The sequence below is a fragment of the Colletotrichum fioriniae genome (assembly GCF_027942845.1).
Source record: "Colletotrichum fioriniae strain IMI 355084 chromosome Unknown scaffold_1, whole genome shotgun sequence".
NCBI lineage: Eukaryota > Fungi > Ascomycota > Sordariomycetes > Glomerellales > Glomerellaceae > Colletotrichum > Colletotrichum fioriniae.
In genome coordinates, this window is record NW_027076837.1 from 7,016,589 (window position 1) to 7,036,713 (window position 20,125).

Below are 20,125 nucleotides of genomic sequence, written 5' to 3' on the forward strand. Positions count from 1 at the left end.
CAGTCTGATCGAGTTCATCGCAGGTCCCGCCGCCCCAATCCCATCATCATTGCGCACTTGAACCCGAGGAACACCACTGCTCATCCTCTTCGAATGAATTTTTTTAATTTTTTTTAAAAATAAAAAAAAATAAAAAATTAAACACTCAACAAAAGTCCCTAAAATTCGTTACCTCAATCCATCCCGCCTTCCTCCAAACCCGTCTCCGTCGCCACAATTCAGAGGGATGTGGTGTGGCTAAGCAGTAGCTAGTTAGTGGTCCATGTCATGTCGTTGAGCTTATCGGATAGCAGAGTCATTCCGGACGCATGTGACCGCGCGCGGGGGTCATGTGCGTTCCCACCCCTTTTCCCCGTGGGATGTTTTGGGGGAGAACCTAGGTAAGGTAGGTAAGCACCATACGCTACACACTTACTGCCTGTCCTAGGCAAGAGGAGCGGAGGAACCCATCCATCCCACGTGAGGCGGACCCGATGACCGATGACCGGGCCATCCGAAACCCCCGTGTCCGCCGCACGTCATTACTTCTGTCTGGTTCGACTTGCAAACGCTCTGTGGTAGTGGCAGTGATTTTTTTTTTTTTTGACGGAGTTGGGAAACGCCTGAACTGATTGAGACTGAGACTGAGACTCTCACGGCCTAGATTCTGCAGGGTCTCGTTCACCCATTCACGAAATGGGAATACAAACGGATTCATCACCTCCCAGGATTGCCTTAGTATCAAGAAGGAAAACGTCACTTGCCCATTACTTCGACCCTATCTACCAGAAAAGCAGCAGCCGCCAAGGAGGGGAAACTAAAAAAAAGAGAAGACATGTAGTTGGGGACAACTGCGCAGACACCCATACGTACGGCCCGCTGCGTTGCCTATGTGCTCGCCCTCCGGCCAACCAAGCTTGATTGCAAAGTACACGCGCGCCGGCAACACAAAGCCTACGCTTGTAACACACGTCGAGCTAACCCTGTTATCCCGTCTGCCCTCAGTGAGGTCCCTAGAAGTCTCCCACGGAACGCCCCAGAGTCTGGCTTCTGAGTCGCCGTCACGCACCAGAAGCCCTGTCGTTTGCCGTGAACAACGTCCTGGGTTCAGTTACAGAGGTATCTTGTGTCGATTGCGTGTGTGTGTGTGTGTGTGTGCAGTGCGAAGAAGCTGGGACGAACCAAATCAACACTCATCTATGCGTAGAAGTATGGAAAGCAGCCTTTGCGCGGAAGGAGAGAAAAGCGAACGACACAGCATCGTCCAACCCAAATGTGATCCCTACACCGTCATGAGCTGTGCATTCCCTTCCTCGCCCAATCTGCCCAGCTGTATCCCCTCCGCCGAGAAAAATCCGTAAAATGCCATAGAACACAGGTAAGGAAAGCGGGCTTCGTAGAAATCAGGGACGACACATTTAGCAGCAGCCACCTCCCGAGTTCGAGGAGACGCCGTGGCCAGGGCCAACCTGTACGGAGGGTTTCGTGTTGTTCGCGGTCGTGCTGCCCATGCGCTCCTTGATCTGGCGGGCCATGGTCAGGAAAGCCTGCTCGACGTTGCTGGCGTTCTTTGCAGAGGTTTCAAGGAAGGGAATGCCCAAGCTGTCAGCGAATTCCTGTAGAAGGGTTAGCAAACAGATGGTCATAACGAAGAACTTGACAGTTCAAGTGGGAGTTGTCGAGCAATGTGGCGCTTCAACAGCCGGCGGGGGCTATCTGACCTTGGCGACGGTGTACTCGACAACCTTCTTGTCGGACATATCGCTCTTGTTGCCAACGAGCAGCTTGTTGACGCCCTCGGTAGCGTATCTGTCAATCTCCTGAAGCCATTGCTTGACGTTGTTGAAAGAGTCCATGTCGGTGACATCGTAGACGACGCAGATACCGTGGGCACCACGGTAGTAGGAGGAAGTGATGGTGCGGAAACGCTCCTGGCCGGCAGTATCCCACTACGAAGGAGACAAAATGTCAGCATTTGCGACAGCCTCGTTTCCTTGAGAATATTCTCCACCAGGATCAACTCACGATTTGCAGCTTCACCGTCTTTCCATCAAGCTCTATCGTGCGGATTTTCTAAGGTTTATCGTCAGTAGGCGATCGGTCGCCGTCGGCAGAGCGGGGGATTTCATACAAAGTCGACACCGATGGTGGAGATGTAGGACTCGGTGTAGGTGTCGTCGGCGAATCGCAACAGAAGGCAAGACTTTCCAACACCGGAATCACCGATGAGGAGAAGCTTGAAGAGGTAGTCGTACCTGGCGTCGGGTCAGTATCGGTGCCAAATCTCAATCATATTGGCGATTTTCGCGCTTTGCGCGACATGGCAGCGAAAAGACTGAAAGGATCGAAAAGTCGATATCGATGAGGGGGGAGACTCTGTGAGAGAGAACAAGGTCAGCTGAGCGGCGACTCCCGAGGGATTCCTCGTTTCGCAAGGCAAAGAGGCGGTTGAGGCAACGTACTACTCGGGGTTCATTGTGAATAGCGGGGGGTCTGATGAAGTCTGGTAGGGATCGAGAAATGCGGCGGATGTAGGCGCGCTGGGCGATTATATGGGCGTTGTGTAGGTGTTGGGAGGTTGATGGATTTCGGTGGTGTCGTGGTGAGGTTCCAGGTTGTGAAAGCAACAAAGCCAAAGTCAGGACAGGTCAAGTGAGGTGGTAGGAGTCGGATGGAGTAAATGCAGGCTGCTGCTACGTCAAGGCTTCTAGCGCGGTGTACAGAGTACCAGTCGGGTGCCAGTCTCTGATTAGTGCCCGGTGTCCTGTGCCCAGAGTCCTATGTCCAGTGCGGTGTCCACTGGGTTACCGCCTGGCAGAAGGAACAAAAGGACCCACGTCGACCTGAGCAGTCAGATGTCACCGACGAATGAAACCTTTAAAAGAGGCTAGGAAGACACGGGATTTAGCACGTGATGCACCTTTTTTAGTGTTCTGGACCGGTTCGAGTGGGGCTGTTCAGACACCTCTGTGACCCTTGGAGAGGCAGGCAAGGCAGGGACGACAGGTTGAGCCTGTCCTTATCCAGTGGCGTCCTCCAGGTGTCTGCGCCTCCACACTTCTGGGACATCGGATTTCGGATGCAGTACGTAAGCAGGTGCCGGGGTCCGTTCTCGTTCCTGCAGTCCTTAATATCAGGGGGTCAAGTGCTATTCGTCTTCCATGAAACGCCTCCGCCAGCAGCTGCGACCTGCGGCGGAAGTTTCCTCTGAAATGTCGGGTGGTATTTGATCCTTTGGGGGCTCTTTCAACATTGGAAAGCTTGTTTCGTTTCTAACCATCAATTTCGGTTCTATCATCTCCCAATCCCCTTGCTCAATAAGCCCACTACCACATAAAGCAAGTCTTGAACAATACGGATATCTCCAGAGCAGAGACCTTGACAGGTATCCCTTTATCGGATTGGGGGAGAGGCCGTTCGTGTCAAGACCCCACATTCTACGGTTCATGTGGAGCTTCTCCGGCCTTCAACCTCACTCATCCCGCATATCTACTTACACATGCAAACCTTGGCTGACTTTTTATTCCCTTATGATATCTGACACGGTTGATGATTGTCAGAAAAGGAACACCAAGGTAGCACTGTCAACCCTAAAGGTGATGAATCTCTTTGTCCTTCCCTCCTGAAACTTATTTCGCCAGATAGAAGTCCTGACTGTCATGGACACATCACTTCGCACCACCGTCTACTTCCGTTGCGTTGTAAGATGATGAGGGCCAAACTATTGCTGAGTGGCCTCGAATTTCGAAACGATGATGACCAGTAGGCATCACTGAATGGTAATTGCATCTCTGCGGTGGTATGATCGTTGATTTTGACTGCCTGCCAGTTAATTTTCCTCCACTAGCGAAACTGCTCATGATATCAAAGTCTGTAAGGAAGCTGCCGCTTCAGTCGTCATCGGCCTCTTTTTTAATCACAGCTTTTAGTCCAGCCATGGTCACTGAAAACTCGACAGCGCCATCCAGACCCTGCCCCGTAGCTCTCGCGTGAGGAGCGAAGACCACTTTCATCCATCGTCGCCAGTTCTTGAGCGCCGGCATACCTCGATCATCAGCTTCATCTTCTATGTGCCGATGCACACCATACACGGGCTTCTTGAAAAGGGCGATGCGGCACGCAATCTGCGTTGACCACACAAGACCTAGACTGGGCGTCTTGAGTCCGTACTCAGCAAACGGATCGTCGCCCCATCCCGTAAACCACCGTTGCTGGTGGTCAAATGCGAGCGCGGGAGGCGCAGGCGGGCCAAAGTCATCCAGGCCGGGAGGTTCAGGCATGCTAGAACGAACATGCTCAGCTATGGACGATGTCGGTTCCACCGCCGATGGGGAGAAAGCTCTCATCCCTCTACTCCGTGATGCCAGTGGACTTTCCTGGGTGAAACTCGGAGCAGCAGCCGTAGGCGCCGCTCTAGGGGTCGCCACCGGCGCGAAAGGACTGGAGAAGCGATCCGCGACTTGGTTGGCGACAACAACAGCCAAGTTGTATGTTTGGGCCAGCTCTCTAAGCAAGGCTCCAAGTCGCGTAAGCTCGTTGCTGCGAGCTCCCATATTTGATCCATGATTGCCAAGAGCCCCCCGCTCAAATTCGGCTCGATAATTAGAGGCGACAGAGTCGAGGACGATGAGTCCAGTATTCCGCCTCTCAACCTCTACGGGGACTTGAAATTGAAGAATGTGCTCCTGCGACTCAAGGTCGGGTGTTGAAGTGCTGAGGATACCGTCTAGAGACGGTTTGTCTTCCGGTGAAAGGTCGGCGAACCGCGGATTGGATGACAGTATTTGCGATAGACGCTTGGTGGATAACTGAGCCTCCGTTGTGATGTATATGGCTGGGCGCCCCAGGCCATACGGCGGCGGTAACTGAACGGCCAGCAATAAGGAGAGCAGAAATTGCGTTTTTCCAGCGCCGCTTTCGCCCGTAATCTCGGTCACATAACCGGCTGGGATTCCTCCCCCCAAAGCTCGGTCGAGAGAGTCATCTAGAGTGCTAATGGTAGACCATTGATTCTCAAGGTCTGTCAGGGAGCGCTTGAGAAACCGGCTAGCCTTTGGCGGCTCGTTGGCAGAACCAAAGTCGCGGTGGAGGGCATCGACGACGGCGGCGCAAAGTCTTTTGATGTCAAGCAAAGGCAGTTGAGTGCGCTTGCCTATGTCAACGACATCCTGAGTTAGTAAATCTGTGACGGAAAGCTGATGGCGTTCCAGAGTCTGCAGCAGTCCAGCAAACTGCCTAACAGGGAAGTCAGGTATCAGTTGAAGCAGGTCGGACATGGCATGTGAAGAGAACCCGGCGGCATGAACTGTCGAATGGCCTCTATATTCTCTTTGAATTCTCCAGTCTCCGGTGTGTTCTGAAGAGTTGATGCCTTGAGATGGCAAGGCCTGGTGAGTGGGATGTGAACAAGAATCGTCACAAGAGCTTGGGAGCCGTCATGAGGGGCTCGGCCAGTCGAATCAGTAGAAGTGAAAAGTTTGGTAAGATCTGATCGCCAAGGGCGCGTCGCTGCTTCTTGTCGTAGCGTGTCGATTAAAACAAAATGGGAAGCTATGGTCAGGATTGGTCTTGCAAACAGGCGTATATTCACCTACATGTACCTATGAGAGGCATTGATGCACGCCATCATCACAAAGACAGGAGCCAATGGGGAGATTTATGATTCCCTCGGCTAGGTACGTACCTGACTTTGAGTGTTGTTGATTATGTCATCACGCCCACTGGCTGGCTGAGATCAGTCTGCTGGCGTTAGCATAGAGTCAAAATAGCCCAGTAACATAGGTAAGTAAAATGTCAAAGCAACCCGTCCCTTTTTTGCGATAGGTGCCTTATTAGTTTTGCCCTTATCTTATAAGTGACGGCGTTTTCCTTCATTTTGAGTACATGAGCTAGATCGGCTATGTCCGCTCTCACGTCCGCGGAGCCTTCGTATTAACGTCCACCGCGGGGTCGATAGCACCCCTGCCTAGTTATGCTCGGGCATTGACACAGACTTCCTATGTAGTCGCCGTCGTTGGCGGCCTGTCAGCACACAAGTAGAAGTCGTGTACGGTGTAATGCGTCCCTGGAGGGCTCGAGTCCGGTACTGGGTCAGTCAGCATTAGCAGAGAGACGCCGACTCCGACCAAATCGCATTCTCCTTTGAGCAGGATGAGAACCACATGATGGCTCTTCTTCGCTACCCTTGATCTATGATCAGTCTCACGCAGGAAAACGATAGTAGGACCGCTAGCTGCCGAAGCACAAACGACGCTTCAAAGCCGAAGTCTAAGGGTAGGACTCACGAAGGAAGATAAGTAGTGCCCGCAGAAAAAGAGAGAATGGTGTCACCTCTCGAAGTATGGGAAGTTGAATTGCCTGCGCGGTGGAATTTGTGTTAATCATGGGGAAAAGAAGCAAGGCGGTAGAGGTGCTTGCCACACAAAATGCTGGACACAGCAGGTATGCTATTCAACCTAGCTCTAGAATCCTGGTATGGGTTGAAAGCGACAAAAGACCTGAGACAGTATTCTTTCCCCATAGTTTTCCTCGGACTCACGTCAGAAGGTTGACTGAGCCGTTGCAAGAGTGGTTCAAGTCCATTGAGAACGATGGGCATATGTTCACGCCCAATTCGAAGTTCGACCATCTCTTCATCCCTACTTTTCTCGTTTACAAACGTCATTGGTCTTTTATTACCGATAACTAAAGCAGAGCGTTGCCTAATTCTTTAGTTGTGATGAGCGAGTGTCTGAGGACGGTGCTCAAGATCTCGTCTCGTGTTGGATGCATTGGCTCCAACATGATCACTAGGATGCCATTCTCCTGTCGCTGTAGTAGCTGATCAGTATCGAGATTGAAAGGTATTGGCCCTCTCACACGTAACAACGACTCCCAGAGAGTGACAGAAATTCGCTTGCCATACAACGTGATACATCATGCCATGTGAATGATTCATGTTTCTTGTGCCAAAGATACGGCAATACAGCTTTGGAAATATCTCAGGCATGGCACCTAGGCAACCCAGACAACGCTGGCGCCGGCGACTAATCATAGCATGTCCAGCCAACATGCCTCTTATGCAACTGAGGCCGGTGTACTAGTCAAGAAGAAAAGTTTCCATCGCCTCATCTCCATCCCTGACTACGCCGGATGCCTCGTTCTCGGCCGATTCGAGGCCCGAGACTTGGAGAGATCCATCGGTGGGCCAAGTAGGTGCAGAGGCGATCGAGGATGTAGGGAATGGAACCTTAACAGTGGAGTACAGCGCTCAGTGGGCCCAAGTCCAAAAGTGGTTAGACAAAGAGCTATCCTCCAATCACAAAGCATCCTTGCCTTCCAGCGAGCCACCGAGGGACGTCGAGCAATAGCGCACTATCTAAGTGAAAGGTGGCTTCCACTCTCAAGCCCGCCTTCCTACCCGGAAAGGGGGGTGCGCACGGCAGAGATCTATTCTACTGTTGTTCTGGGAGGGAATATTCCTAGATAGTCACTCTGTTGTCTTGATTATCTTCGCTGCAGTAGTCTAAGTCGTCAATACGTATGCAAACATGCCCGGTTTTCTTTTTTCTCTTTGATGTGGGCTATTGGTCATGAACTCCTCTGACCTTCGATATCTCCGCTGGAATCTCATTTCTGACTAAAGAAGGCTATGCCTCTGGAGTATCGGGCCAAGATGTAAGATGGAAGAGCGCACCTGCCGTGAAATTAACATCAACACTGTAGTATCTAGGTAGGTGGAAGGTACCTTAATAAGGTACCTTAGGTGGCCTACGATCGATTACGAAATGTACCTACCTATATCCAGCAAGAGAAACGGCTTCTTCCCTGCGTTGATAGCTTCCATTGACGAAGGCCACGATTTTACCTTGCTTCAATCACACTCTATTCTTCTACTTCTACTTCAACAACACATCCCGCACTCGGAAATTACGCTTTCAGTTCGAGAACCCAACCATTAAACCAAAGCTATTGATCAGAATCCAGCCGACAGAAAAGTAAGCGTTGAAATCCTTACGCTATTGTTGAACCATACCATCGTCACATCTAAATGATCAGAATGGCCTGAAACAACAGACCCCTCGACGTCCAAGCTTTCCACAACCTCGCTGGGCCTCCTCGAGAGCACAGAAAGCTTCTGACGTTGACCAATGTCGATTTCGCTGTCGATCGCGACACAGTAGAGACAACTGTCAGGCCTCTTGTCGCGCGCGCAGCTACTAGCGACGGTGTTTCTCACTGGACCTCTTCAAAGCCGAGGTTTCGAGCACGAAGGCATGACGCAGACAGGCCCAGTTGCGAGCGCCACGTGTGAGGCTCTGCCATGGCACTCGAAGTACTCCCGCCCGGGTTTGAACTTTCCGGTCCAATGGTAACTGTGGAGAGATCGAGAATAATACGACCATTGAATGTAAGTGTACATCGATCTAATTGTCTCTCTTCCATGCTAACCAATACACAACGTCAGCTACAGGGTCGATCTGCCGCTACCACAAACCCTACTTTCGCCGCCGTTGTCAACCCTCACTCTCGCCGTCGTCGTTATCCCTACTCCTGCCGCGGCCACCAAACCTAGTCACCACGGATGCTACTCTCATTGAGTTACCCATGCATCCTGGCGCACGACGTTGACAAGACTCCAGCCCACCGGGAGAAGGAGGAGGGCGCACTGCCTGTTGAGAGTGTCAACCATACTTACGAGGTATTTGACCATGATTGTGACTTAGTAAGACGATTGAGCAACAGCGGCACGACTCTTACAGTATCCTCATCTACATTCTACTCGAGCTCATACCCTGCTTCATTTCCCTCCCCCAAGGGGTGATCCCTTCTTCACCTCCAACCTCCTTAGCGGTAATCACCTTCTTCCCTCTTTCCATAATGGGCTATGTCCATCTTCAATGATGAAAAACCTCCATCTTACGCTGGGACTACTTCCTTAGATCTCGGTCTCAAAGATCGCTTTGGCAGCTCTACGGAGTGTAGGTTCGATTCCTATAGCGATCACTAGAGAAGCAGCAGGACAACCACCAGGTAGATTTCTGACACTATTTTATAATATGACCCAAACACCACTACTTAGTAGGGAAATGATTTCAGGCGGGGAGTTGTCTCTGTCTTCGATTCTTGGGCGGCGATGTGCTTGATGACAGCAGCGGAGAGCTTGTTTTGCGGTTCAACCCGACCGCCGAAAAGGGCTTATCAATTCACTGCATGGGGCCCTTTCCGATGAAGTAACGATGGCAGTTGTCATTGCCGAGGAAAGACACATATTTGGGCGCCACGGGTGTATGTTCCCAACAAGAAAGAGCTTTGAGCAGTGTGCCGATAAGAGCTCTTCAGGAGGCTAGCAGAGGGTTCACGCCTCTTCTTTCACTGCACCTCTTGTTGACTTCCCCGAAGCATCTCTCTAACAGTCCTCTGTGCCTCTCAACGACTTGCCTGGCCGTGGTGCTATTTTAGCCATCAAAATTTCGGCCAGCCTGTCCAAATCTCGATAGACATCCCCGATTGGCGAGACTTGTTGTCTTGATCGTTCTTCACATGTTCTCTCTCACATGCCCGCTTTGGGAACGGATGGCAGACGGAGCATATGTCTCATAGCACCGATGGTGTTCAGGCGGGAGCCGCTAGTTATCCGCTTGGGCAATTGGAACAAATAAGCACAAGGCAAACAACGCACACGGCAACGAAGAAGACCGGAGAGTCGCGTATTAACTACTGATTTCGAAATCAATTGAGGTATGGGGCCGTTTCCCCATCTCAACCTGACCTAGAGAAAAACGCACAGGCCCGAGGCTGAAGCCTGCTTTCAGGCGGTGGTCTTGTCTAATTAGCAAATGCGAGAGAGGACTAGTGCAGCATACCTTGGTCGAAAACTAGTCCGCGATGGCCTAAGGGCGTCAGACTCACACGCCGGATAGTCCCCGATCAACACGCTAACAACGGGAAACCCGACTTTCAACGGCAAGGTCTGATGCTTATGGCACTCTCGGTTCCAGAGAGGAAGGATCCGATCTTCAACTTCGGCGCCCTCTTGAGAGGGAACAAGACCCCACTAGCCCATTTATCAAGGTTCGTCATATGTTCTTCGAGAAGACCCTAGATCTAGGCAACAGTATTGCCATAGCTTTCAGACTTGCACGACAGCCGCCAATCCCTGTTCAGTCTTATCCATTTGATGGCGCTTCCAGCGAGTCTTTTGTGCTCTAGTTTGGCTAGACTCCGTGGTGAAGTATCTTCGAAGGACCGAATCATCTGCTATTCCTGGGACGTCTTATCCTCCCTGCGCAACAACACTTTGTCCCAGCTTCTATTCTTCTGCCATGTCTTTGTCTCCACGCCTCCCCCGCTATTCTCTTCCTGCTCACCCTTGGTGCAGCAGTTCCAGTGGCTTTCGTCCCTCTCTTTCCGCCCACGCTAAATGCACTCTTGTTATTCAGCTTTGGCAAGCCACCATGGTCTATCTCTTCTGCGATTGGCCTGGTTGGACCCCAGATGCCTGGCTAGCCCATCCTCCCAGAAACCTAAGCTCATTAGCTAGTCTAGGGCTGAGCAATTCGCGGATCTGCTCTTGAAGTCAACCCAAGCATGAACCGGTCCCGGGCGGTGCTTACACCTCATAGCTCACTATCAAGACAACTCGTACCTTGGGTCAGTGCCCCGAGGGCGCCCTTTGTGGAACAACAACGATGGAAACAGATACAGGAATACAACGAGGGTTAGGTTTATAAACATGGCGTTCAGCCCATCCGCTCTACGGGCCACGCTCCTCTTCTCTTCTGTCTTGTTTGGTCACCCTTGGGTCAACTTGACGCACAACACTGTTGATCAAGTCCTCGCCAGTCTCACTGACACTATTCAAAGTTGAATCATCATGGTGAACACATTCAAGTCCATCACTGGCTTGGCGGCTCTCTCAAGCGTTGCCTATGCCAAGATCTACGAACTCCCCCAGGCTACCACTTCATTCAACTTTCCTCTCGACCAATTCAGCCCTCAGCCGACCAAAGCCCCCGCTTACGCTGAATTGAGAAAAAGGCAATCATCAACAACGACCACAGTTCTCGTTGCGCCAGATAACACTTGCGGATACATCTCTGGGCGTGCCGGGGCGGCATACACATGCGGGACCGCCGCCAGCTGCATCTTCTTCACATCGGTGAACAGAAATACCCCCGGCCGAGTTGCCTGTTGTGACGCCAGTGATTGTGGTGCCCGGCGGACATGCTACGATTCTAAACAGGTCTCGTCGTCTAGTCTCTGTGATGGTGGCTGTCTTGTTGATCGCTTCACTTTGAAATGGTATGTATGATCTCGAGGCTGGCTCTTTCTCCAGACGTGATAAGTACTCGAGAAGACTAACATCGCGTTTCAGTACCAATACTGCTCGGCCATACTGCAACACCATTTCCTTTGCAGACGGCATCTTTGACTACTGGTGCAATACGGCAGATATCTCGACCCCGCAAGCCGCGACGACCACTTACGCCGGCGGACCAGCGCGCAACTGGACACCGCTAGCCCTGACAGACGATACGACATCCAGCAGTGTCATCCGACCAGCCAGCTCCGGAGTCATCACAGGCACCGCCAGCGGTTCTGTATCCGCGCCCTCTATCACTACTTCTCCCGACAATGACAATAATGGCGGGATCAACAACAATAACAACAGCGAGTCCTCAACCCCCGTCGGTGCCATCGTCGGAGGCGTCATCGGTGGCATCGCCGTCCTCGCACTCATCGGCTTTGGAATCTTCTTTATTCTCCGCAAGAAGAAGAAGACGCAGCAACCCCAACCCGGACCCGGATCACAGGGTCAACCTCCGATGATGAGCCAGCAGCAGCAGCAGCATCAACCACCCCCAATGGGCTACGCTCCAGCGCCCCAAGGCTCGCCGGCACCGTATGGCGCCCAAACGCAGACGCAATCCTACTACGAGCCAAAGTACGACGGCCAGGGCGGATACCCGCAACAAAACTACGGCAGCACGCCACCTCCTCCTCCTCAACAGGGCGGCGGCTACCAGCAACCCTACTACAACGGTAATATGGCGGTTCCCGATCGTGCGGACACGACGAGCCCCAGTGCCATGTCTCAGGGAACGCACAGCAACCGCCTCAGCACGCGACCCGTCAGCCCGAACCATACGCAAGGTGGCTTCCAGCAATTTGGCGGCGGTGGTGGGCAGCCGCAGCCGACTATTCACGAGGCACCTGCTAGTGGTGATGGACACAAGGGGCAGATGCACGAGCTTGCGTAGTTGCATTTGTGCGGCGGTGAATGCTTCTGTCGATCTTGATCGTCGCTGTTACGACATGAGGCGTGTATGTTTCTGTGTATAATTTCGTGTGCTCTATCTGGGAATGCTTTCTCTTCCTGGAGCGGTGAGGTGGTTCGCTACACAGAGATTGAAGCGACTACCCGATTGCCGTGGTAGGGAATCTGGTGTGTCGGGGTTGTACTAGACTTGTGCTGTGTGATTTATACTCTAATGAAGATTGATGTCTTACAAAGAGATACAGGTATGAACTTATTGATTTTTAACTGGGAAATAATGGACTTCTTGGTAGGTTGGCTCATCCTCTTGTCTTCTTTGATTCTGAGATGATATGAAAAGAATTGATCCTATCACACTGAAGGGACGTTCCACCGTGGTCCACAAAGTTTCAAAACGTGTAAATATCGTACCCGACACGCAGCAGGCACAGCAGGTAGAGCAGTTTTGTGCGACGTTTGTAAACCAATATACCAAGGAGTGTACCAAGAGTCGGCAACAAAACAGGGTTCCGGTCAAAGGTTAGGTATTACCTTCCTTTTAACAACCACCTCCGCTATAACCCCTCTCTCTTTCTATATAATAAGTACCTCTACTATCATCTCTTTCCCCTCCCTTGTAATAACTACCTCTACCGTCATCTCTCTCCCCTTCCTTGTAAAAACTACCTCTATCATTGCCCCTCTCCCACGTTTCCCATGGTATATTCTATGAAGAATACATGCTTGGTAGGGTGAGATACCCTATGATAGCACTTCTCGGACCTAGACTTCGCTAGAAAATGTTATTGAGTAGCGTAAAGATATCACAGGCATGTTCCCTAGAGGCGATATCTGCGCCTTTGTACGTCAATCAACCCAAAATGATTGGTTGATATACCATACTTTGAGGATCGGCCGACTACCAAATAAGGGAGATGGATGATATAGAAATAGTAAAATGTCCAGAAGTCACTTTGATCGCGCGAGAAGTAGTCTCGGGGCTTGGAAACACAATCTAGATTTCTTCCCTGCTTCGCGTGCTATGTATCCGAGGGGATCAAATCCTATGTACGCACTTCAATATGTGAGTACCGAAAAACGTACTGGCCGAAAGACCTTACTCTGCTGACGTGTATACCAACACAGACCAGCTCAAGACACGCAGTAGATTCCACAGCATTTCCACGTGCTACGGGGCATTCACGGTCCCACGATGCTTCTGCCCATCCACCCATCCACCCATCCGGGCCAACACTAATAGTCAATCAGTCGCAGCTTTTTCCCAATCTCCCTCCGGCGCGCCTGTACCGCCGCGCGTTCAGAGGGCTTCGTCTCCCCGGGGTCCATGTTCTCTCCGCGAGCCTTGAGTGCTTGGAGAAGCATGCCTGCGTCAAAGAAGCCGTCTAATCACATTAAGTATCAGCAAAAGTCATTGAAAGTAAAATGGAAACGGAATGAAAAAGAGCAACTTACATCCTCCAAGCTCATCATCCTCGCTGAGTGTAACACTCTCCTCCGTAGGCGACTGCGTGCCCGTCGAAGACCTCGCGACAGAGGGCTTGATGGCGTCGTGCGCGGTGATGAGGCGGCCGCGCGACTTGATCCCCTTGGGCGGCTTCGGCCTCGCCTGAAGATCGAGCTCGCGTGCGCGGGTCTGCTTGGCGGCGCCCATGCCCGCGCCGCCGGTGCCGCGGCGGGACGTGATGCGGAGGATGCGCCGCACCTCGAGGAGGTAGCTCTCGAGCGTGTCGACGAAGCGCTTCGTCTGGCGGTGCTTGCTCGACACGCAGATGGAGATGCTCTCGTCCTTGATGATGTACCCGATGCCGAAGCCGTCGCCCGACGTGGGGCCGAAGCCGAATTGGCGTAATGAGGGGTTGCCGCAGTTGGATGTTGACATGATTGTGTTGTTGAGCTTGTCCCAGCCCGAGTCGGCGAAGATCTGTGGCATCGAGGCCTGGTTGTTGCCGTTGCGCGAGTTTGTGCTGTCACCGCGAGCGCGGCCTGTAGAAGAGGACTGCAGCTCGGCGCCGTTGAGGGAGAGGACCGAGTCCCGGCCGGGGCTTCCGACGGCGGACTCGCTGACGTCCTGCTCGGAGAGGGCGTCGATGGGGCTCGAGTAGCCGTTGGAGCTGCCAGAGAGCTCGTCGTCCATAGAGCGCTGCCAGGTGCAGAAGAGGGTGTAGAGGTGGCGGTCGCAGCCCTCTGCCTTGGCGCACTCGCGGGTGCTATTGACATGTCGCTGACATGCCTTGCGCAGGGCCTCAACCTTGTGCTCGGCTGGGTTGTCGGCCCAGAACGTCTGGACAAAGTTGACTGACTCGTCCGAGACGCTGCGGATGGCCTCGGTGCGGCCATGGAGGAAGATCTTGGTCATAGCGGGTTCGTAGGTGCACTCGACGCGGCCGTAAAGCCCGTAGTAGGCAGCCTGGAAGGCCATCTGCACAAAGGCATCGGGAGAGAAGCCCATCGAGGTCATGAAATTCTTGCCGTAGTGCTTAAAGTCGAGCGTCTTGAACTCATTTTGCTCAATGAGGTCTGCGAGACGGGTCTCTGCAAAACGGACGGCGACGCTGAGCTCCGGATTCATGTCCCACTCGAGCTTGTGCGGTGTTGTGTTGACCTCGCCGAAGCTGTCCGGGTCGCGCTTCGCCGGGTCCGGACTGGTGGTGGCCCAGAGGGTCGGGGCTTGACCGTTGATAGTCCGGGCGAAGCGGAGGATGGTGTCCGTGTACACGTCGCTGGCGAAACGCAGTACCGTGTGACCGTCGACACCGGTGTGCTCAAAGTTGATTCCGGCGCTACCGTTCTTGCATACAATGATTTGCAACTTGTCATACCATCTGTTGGTGCAGGTCCCGATTTGCACACCCTTCTCGACCAAGCTGGTGCCGCACAGCATGTTACCACAAAGAGCGTCGGCGTCAACCGGCTCGGTGTAGTCGAGACACAGAACGAAAAGGGCCGAATCCACAATGCCCAGGCAGTCGGCGTTGTTTGAACCTTCCTCCCGGGTCAGGACATCCCTCAGTCCCGACCAGATCTTCCGGTTCTCCGTGCTGAGAACGCCAAGGGCCCCCTTGGCCGCATCCTGAATCGGTGTTTGGGCAGCATCGTCGATGATGGTCTGCAGGTTGATTGACACATCTTTCTCGCTCATGATGAGATCATGGTTGTCGTCCAAAACGTCGAACCAGTAGAACTGGCCGTGGCACATGACAATGATGTGCTTTGACTCCGGGTCCTGCTCGATTTGGCATCCATTTTCCGTGGGTACACGTGCTGTTCCAAAGAGCCTAGAGTATTGGTACATGCAAAGAGGCTGGCCTTTAACCGTATCTGGAGGCAATTCCTCCTTGCGGACTGCTCTCACAAACTCCAGGGCTGACACCACGAGCGATGCCGCTCGGGTCACTTGGTTGTTTCTGGCAGGAGTGGGATCATCTTCCAGCAGGAAAAACGGGTTGAGATTAAGGACAACCGGGTTATCAAAGTTTAGGTATGAATCATACCCTTGAAGATAGTTTGTCAGTCAAGAATTGAGACGTGGGGTGTAAGTGTACTTACAAAATTGTTCAATATAACTCGTCTTGTCCTGAGCGTACGTCTTCAGCTTTTCCTGCAAAGCTGGGCCATCGTGCTTCAGGAAGTCCTGTAGCGCCTGCTTGGTCTCTGAATGTTCTCGTGCAGACTGTAACGGCTTGAGAGCAGTGAGATACTTTTGGGCGGTAGCTTCCAACTCGGGGATAGGCAGATGCTTGAGCTTTTCCTGGGCAGCGAATGTGACACCGCCCTCGACGGACTTGTCTGTGTATACTGCCATAGAGCGGGTGGCTTCTGTGCTCTGCTTCGGTTTTGACGGTTCGACTTGTTTCCAAAGATCTGACGTGTCTGGAATAGAAAGGGGAACCGAGGAAGGAGGAATGGCCTTTTCGAGAGTCTCACCAAGGGGCCTGGGTCGCGAGAAGATTCTGACTTGAGTGGGCATGGTTATTAGCGGAGGGTGACTCCTTTTCTTATGCGTAGAGAGGCGAGACGTTGGTGCTGATGTTCAATCCGCGCAGCGCCGTGCGGTAGAAGTAGTGGCAGTCTTGGAAGCAAAAAGGTGGCATTACACTAGATAATGCTACAACATCTGGACGACTGAGGATGGTGTAGTAGATAGGGAGGGAGGGAAGAGAGAAAAGAGGAGACAGCTCGGCTACGGGAAGGGGAATGGACTAGGGATATATCAACGGGCCTAAGGAAGTTCGGAGGAGAGAGGGAGAGGCTGACAAAGTGAAAGTGAAGTCAGGGTGGTAGGCACTAGCATACTGAGAGAGAGGCGCATCTGTAGGGCGGATGAAATAGGTACGAAGTACAGACGAGATGGGATCAAGTGGAACCCCCCACAAAGACGACTGGGATGGGGCTAGCATGCAGATACCCAGTTCACTCTGGGGTCCCGGGGTCTCATCTCGAGGAAACAGGACGCCCTTTCACATGTGGAACAGAGGTCTCGAGGCATCGCACCGCAAGGCCGGACGCAAGCGCTTGATTGGGTTGGCAGAAGACAGGAAATGGGGAGTGGACGGGCACTTCGGGAAATCCGCGCTGGCTGGGTCAGGCCCTGGGAGGCAGAGGGGAGCTTGGCTTGTGAAACTCGCTCCGCAGGCCCGACGCGAAATGATAATATGGGTGCGGCCAGTTTCGTAATCTGCCGAGACTTTATGGATAAAAGACGAAGCAAGACAGGGGAAAGGAAAGCAATGTTACCTACCGGCGCAGTCGAACCAGTTGTTTGCGGCCGCTGGTTATCTTTTTAGATGAAGATGTTGAACGTAGTTGGGGCAAAGATTGCCGGTGAGATTGATGTCTATCAAGTTGAACTTGGCTTCTGTACAGTAACTTAGTTAGACATGGTAGGCTCTTTGGTCAAGACACGCTGCCTAGCCGTACTCGTTGAAGGCATCCGTCAGATGCACCTGTCTAGCACGAGGACAAGCAGGGACACAGAGGCACAGGTCAGTATGGGCACCTGTCACTCACCTTGTTACACTTCACACAATCGGATTGTCAGTAGTATCCACAGGCTACTACTGTAAGGGACTGGGGTTGACCACGAGAAGTAAAGAGGAGTCGAGACAGGATGAAGGGGATGCAGGAAATAGAATTCGAGGACTGGTTCCTGGATGCGACTCGATGTGACTGGGAGTAAACGGGTTGTCGGCTACGATGAAGGCGGCGGCGGCGGCGGCGCGGAAGGAGGGAAGGAAGAAAGTGTGAGCGTGCGCGTGTGCGGGTTCGTGAGAGGATGACCGAGTGAGTGATGAGTGAGTGAGTGAGCGAGTGAAGGGTGTGATGCAATGAAGGCAATGGGCGCTTCTGGAAATCCGACGTCAGGACCCACAAGCAGGTGCAGGCGCAGGTTGCAGATGATTTGTCTTGTAGTACTCTTGAGGTCTTGGTATCCGTAGACTTGGGGTTGGGGAAAAGTGCTTGGCTGAGCCGATTCAGGCTGCGAACCCCACGGGGTCGTGGACGTGGCGTTTGTGATTGTGAGTGAGCCTTTCGGGCGAAGGGGAATATCGCAACAACGTGGCAATGGACGGCTCTGGTTGGACGGACGAATCGAGCACCGGTTTGGCATGCGCTTAATGCGACCTAGGTGTATGTACTCCGTATAGAGTGCTGTACAGGAAGACCAGGCCAGGGCACAAGGATTGGGAGTGTGTGTGTGTGTGTGTGTGTGTGTGTGTGTGGGTTGCGAGTTGCGACACACCTCGAATGCGCTTGGCGGCTGACTGATTCGGCGTGAGGGTTGTGCTGGCGCGGGTTTTGCTCGTGAAAGACGCCGGGGAGACACGGAGGCTAAGGTTGATGAAGAAGTTGGATGGGTGGGCGGATGGATGGATGGATCGTTGAATACTGATGTAACGATGTTCCAACCGCCTTGGAGTAGACTTCTTCAGCAAACCCGAGCAGCTGTATAGATGCCGGTATTCAGCTTGATCATCAATGGTGTGCCTGTTCAAGGTTGAGAAGCATGAGAGATAGTCTCAGTCGCATTCCACGAGTGGAGGTCAAAGAGAAGAACTGGAGCCGAAGAGGGAGAAAAGAGGGGGAGCCGGAAATTGTGGGTAACAAATCGTCCACTTCAGTTTCCCCCGCGGGATGACATGGAGTTAATTGGAGAAAGGGCCAGGGGTCCAGTGAGGAAGATGTGCGAAAACTCCGTACCAAGGTACTTGCTTCGTCTCTTCTTTCTTCCCTCAGGCGATGAGAAACAGGAAGCAGTAACGGCCGCAGAGGTAGAGAGACTGGATAGAGCCCGTATTCCTTGCTACCGTCCTGCGTCTGAAACTCGCAACCTTGCTGGATCGTGGTTGCGTGTTACTGTTATCGAGTCCCAGTTATCGTGTACTGACTAACATGTGCCCAGTTGTGAGCCAAGCAACTACGGCGGCGATCAGGACCAGCGGAAAGTCTGTCAGGCTTGGGGCCCTGGGGGTCGCTTTGCGGCGGTTGGGGTCCGGTTGGTCTGTTTGGCGTGCGGGGGTCTTCTTCGTCTTGTTCTCTTCCGTCGCCGAGTTGCCAGTTCTTGCTGCTTGAGAGTTGGTAAGCAACAAGAAGCAAATCTCGTCTTCCAGTAGTCGTCCGCGAAGTCGAGAAAAAACTTTTGAGGCTTCTTCAACAGTCCGGATTGAATTGCGCAAGTTCAATGACGATGCTCGACTTTGGTTCAGGCTATATCTGCACCGGGAACGAGGAACAACCCCTCACGGTCGTGTTGGAGAATAGTCGCTCAGATGACACTAGCAATGACGATGCTGCTTGTCACTGAAGCACCGCTAGTCGTTGGTTTGACTGTGTAGATGGAGCCTCCAATTTGATGCGAAAGGCTTCAACTAAAGCTTCATGTTCTTGAAAGCATCAGTCGTTGGCGAAGTTGCCGGGTCAGATTTGTTTCCTGCGCAGCTTCCAGCCTCCCACTCTTTCACGAAACTCTTCCACCTTCCCGACGAAACCTAGCAATCGATTAGAAGCAACTCGTCAAAAGTCCAAGGTGCATCGGACGAAGAAATAGAGCGGCCTGGCGTCGGCCGGGGAAGCGCAAGTGGCTCACAAATCAACGGCCTGGACCGAGCCAGCCGGACGCCGTCGACCAAGCCCCAGCCAAAGAATGAAACCAAACCCGGCCCCTTTGTGGACGACCACTGGGTTGCCGATGGTAAATCAAATTCTCCTCCCCCTCGCGTGTCTGCTGTTCGGATCAAAGGACGTTGGAAGACGTGGGACGCTGCATGAGGTGCTTAGGCTTCCCAAATTGGACCAGCACCCACCTGGCAGGACTCCAGGACCGCAAGCAGCCGCCCCCGCTGTGAGGTGAGTACCAAGGTACCTTAGTAAACGCTCCACAGTGGGGAGGAAGCAAGTCGTCCAAGTGGGTGACAAGATAGGATGGTAGTCAACAAGATTACAACGCCTACTGACCTACCTTGCCTATTATGCCTAATGGTCTTATTCTTTTTATCATTTTTATTATTTCTGCTACTTATTTCTCTCCTTTGTACATTCACTAGAGAATACTCTTTAAAGAAAGAATCGGAATAGGGATAAGAGGGATAGAAATAGCAGGAATAGAAATAAGAGGAATAGAAACAATAGAAAAAGAGCTAGGGAGGGTACCGATAGAGCGGTAGGCGGCTTTGTCACCCACTTGCCGTCTGTCCGGGTCACCTGCAGGATGCGTTCAAAGTGCCTTGGGGAACCTGCCGCCGCTGCCAGCTGACGCTCAAAGGAACATCATTTGCCTCTCGTCTGGTTGGCCTGTCTGGGAAACCACTGGAGGAAGGCAGCACCTTACCGAGAAAATTCCGGCGCTGCGGAACCCTTCGCCTGTGGGGGGGGAACTGCCATGAGGTCGGG

The 20,125-nt window shown here is 52.7% G+C and overlaps 4 protein-coding genes across 4 annotated transcripts; 1 reads left to right on the plus strand and 3 right to left on the minus strand.

The window, feature by feature from the left end:
* Positions 1 to 1,397: 1,397 nt before the first annotated feature.
* ypt1 (ras GTPase) lies at positions 1,398 to 2,455 on the minus strand (the record flags this gene model as incomplete). The annotated part of the gene is made up of 5 exons (XM_053193038.1): positions 1,398 to 1,595; positions 1,701 to 1,928; positions 2,005 to 2,052; positions 2,111 to 2,234; positions 2,445 to 2,455. The coding sequence occupies 5 exons, from the start codon at positions 2,453 to 2,455 to the stop codon at positions 1,398 to 1,400; spliced, it is 609 nt and encodes a 202-aa protein (XP_053049569.1).
* Positions 2,456 to 3,869: 1,414 nt separating this feature from the next.
* On the minus strand, positions 3,870 to 5,255 carry rhp57 (DNA repair protein rhp57; the record flags this gene model as incomplete). The annotated part of the gene is made up of 1 exon (XM_053193039.1): positions 3,870 to 5,255. One exon carries the CDS (start codon positions 5,253 to 5,255, stop codon positions 3,870 to 3,872), a length of 1,386 nt encoding a protein of 461 aa, XP_053049570.1.
* Positions 5,256 to 11,264: 6,009 nt separating this feature from the next.
* N0V96_001816 (uncharacterized protein) lies at positions 11,265 to 12,221 on the plus strand (the record flags this gene model as incomplete). The annotated part of the gene is made up of 1 exon (XM_053193040.2): positions 11,265 to 12,221. One exon carries the CDS (start codon positions 11,265 to 11,267, stop codon positions 12,219 to 12,221), a length of 957 nt encoding a protein of 318 aa, XP_053049571.2.
* A 1,250-nt stretch (positions 12,222 to 13,471) lies between these two features.
* On the minus strand, positions 13,472 to 16,205 carry YAT1 (carnitine O-acetyltransferase yat1; the record flags this gene model as incomplete). The annotated part of the gene is made up of 3 exons (XM_053193041.2): positions 13,472 to 13,620; positions 13,691 to 15,730; positions 15,785 to 16,205. 3 exons carry the CDS (start codon positions 16,203 to 16,205, stop codon positions 13,472 to 13,474), a joined length of 2,610 nt encoding a protein of 869 aa, XP_053049572.2.
* Between the last annotated feature and the right edge of the window lie 3,920 nt (positions 16,206 to 20,125).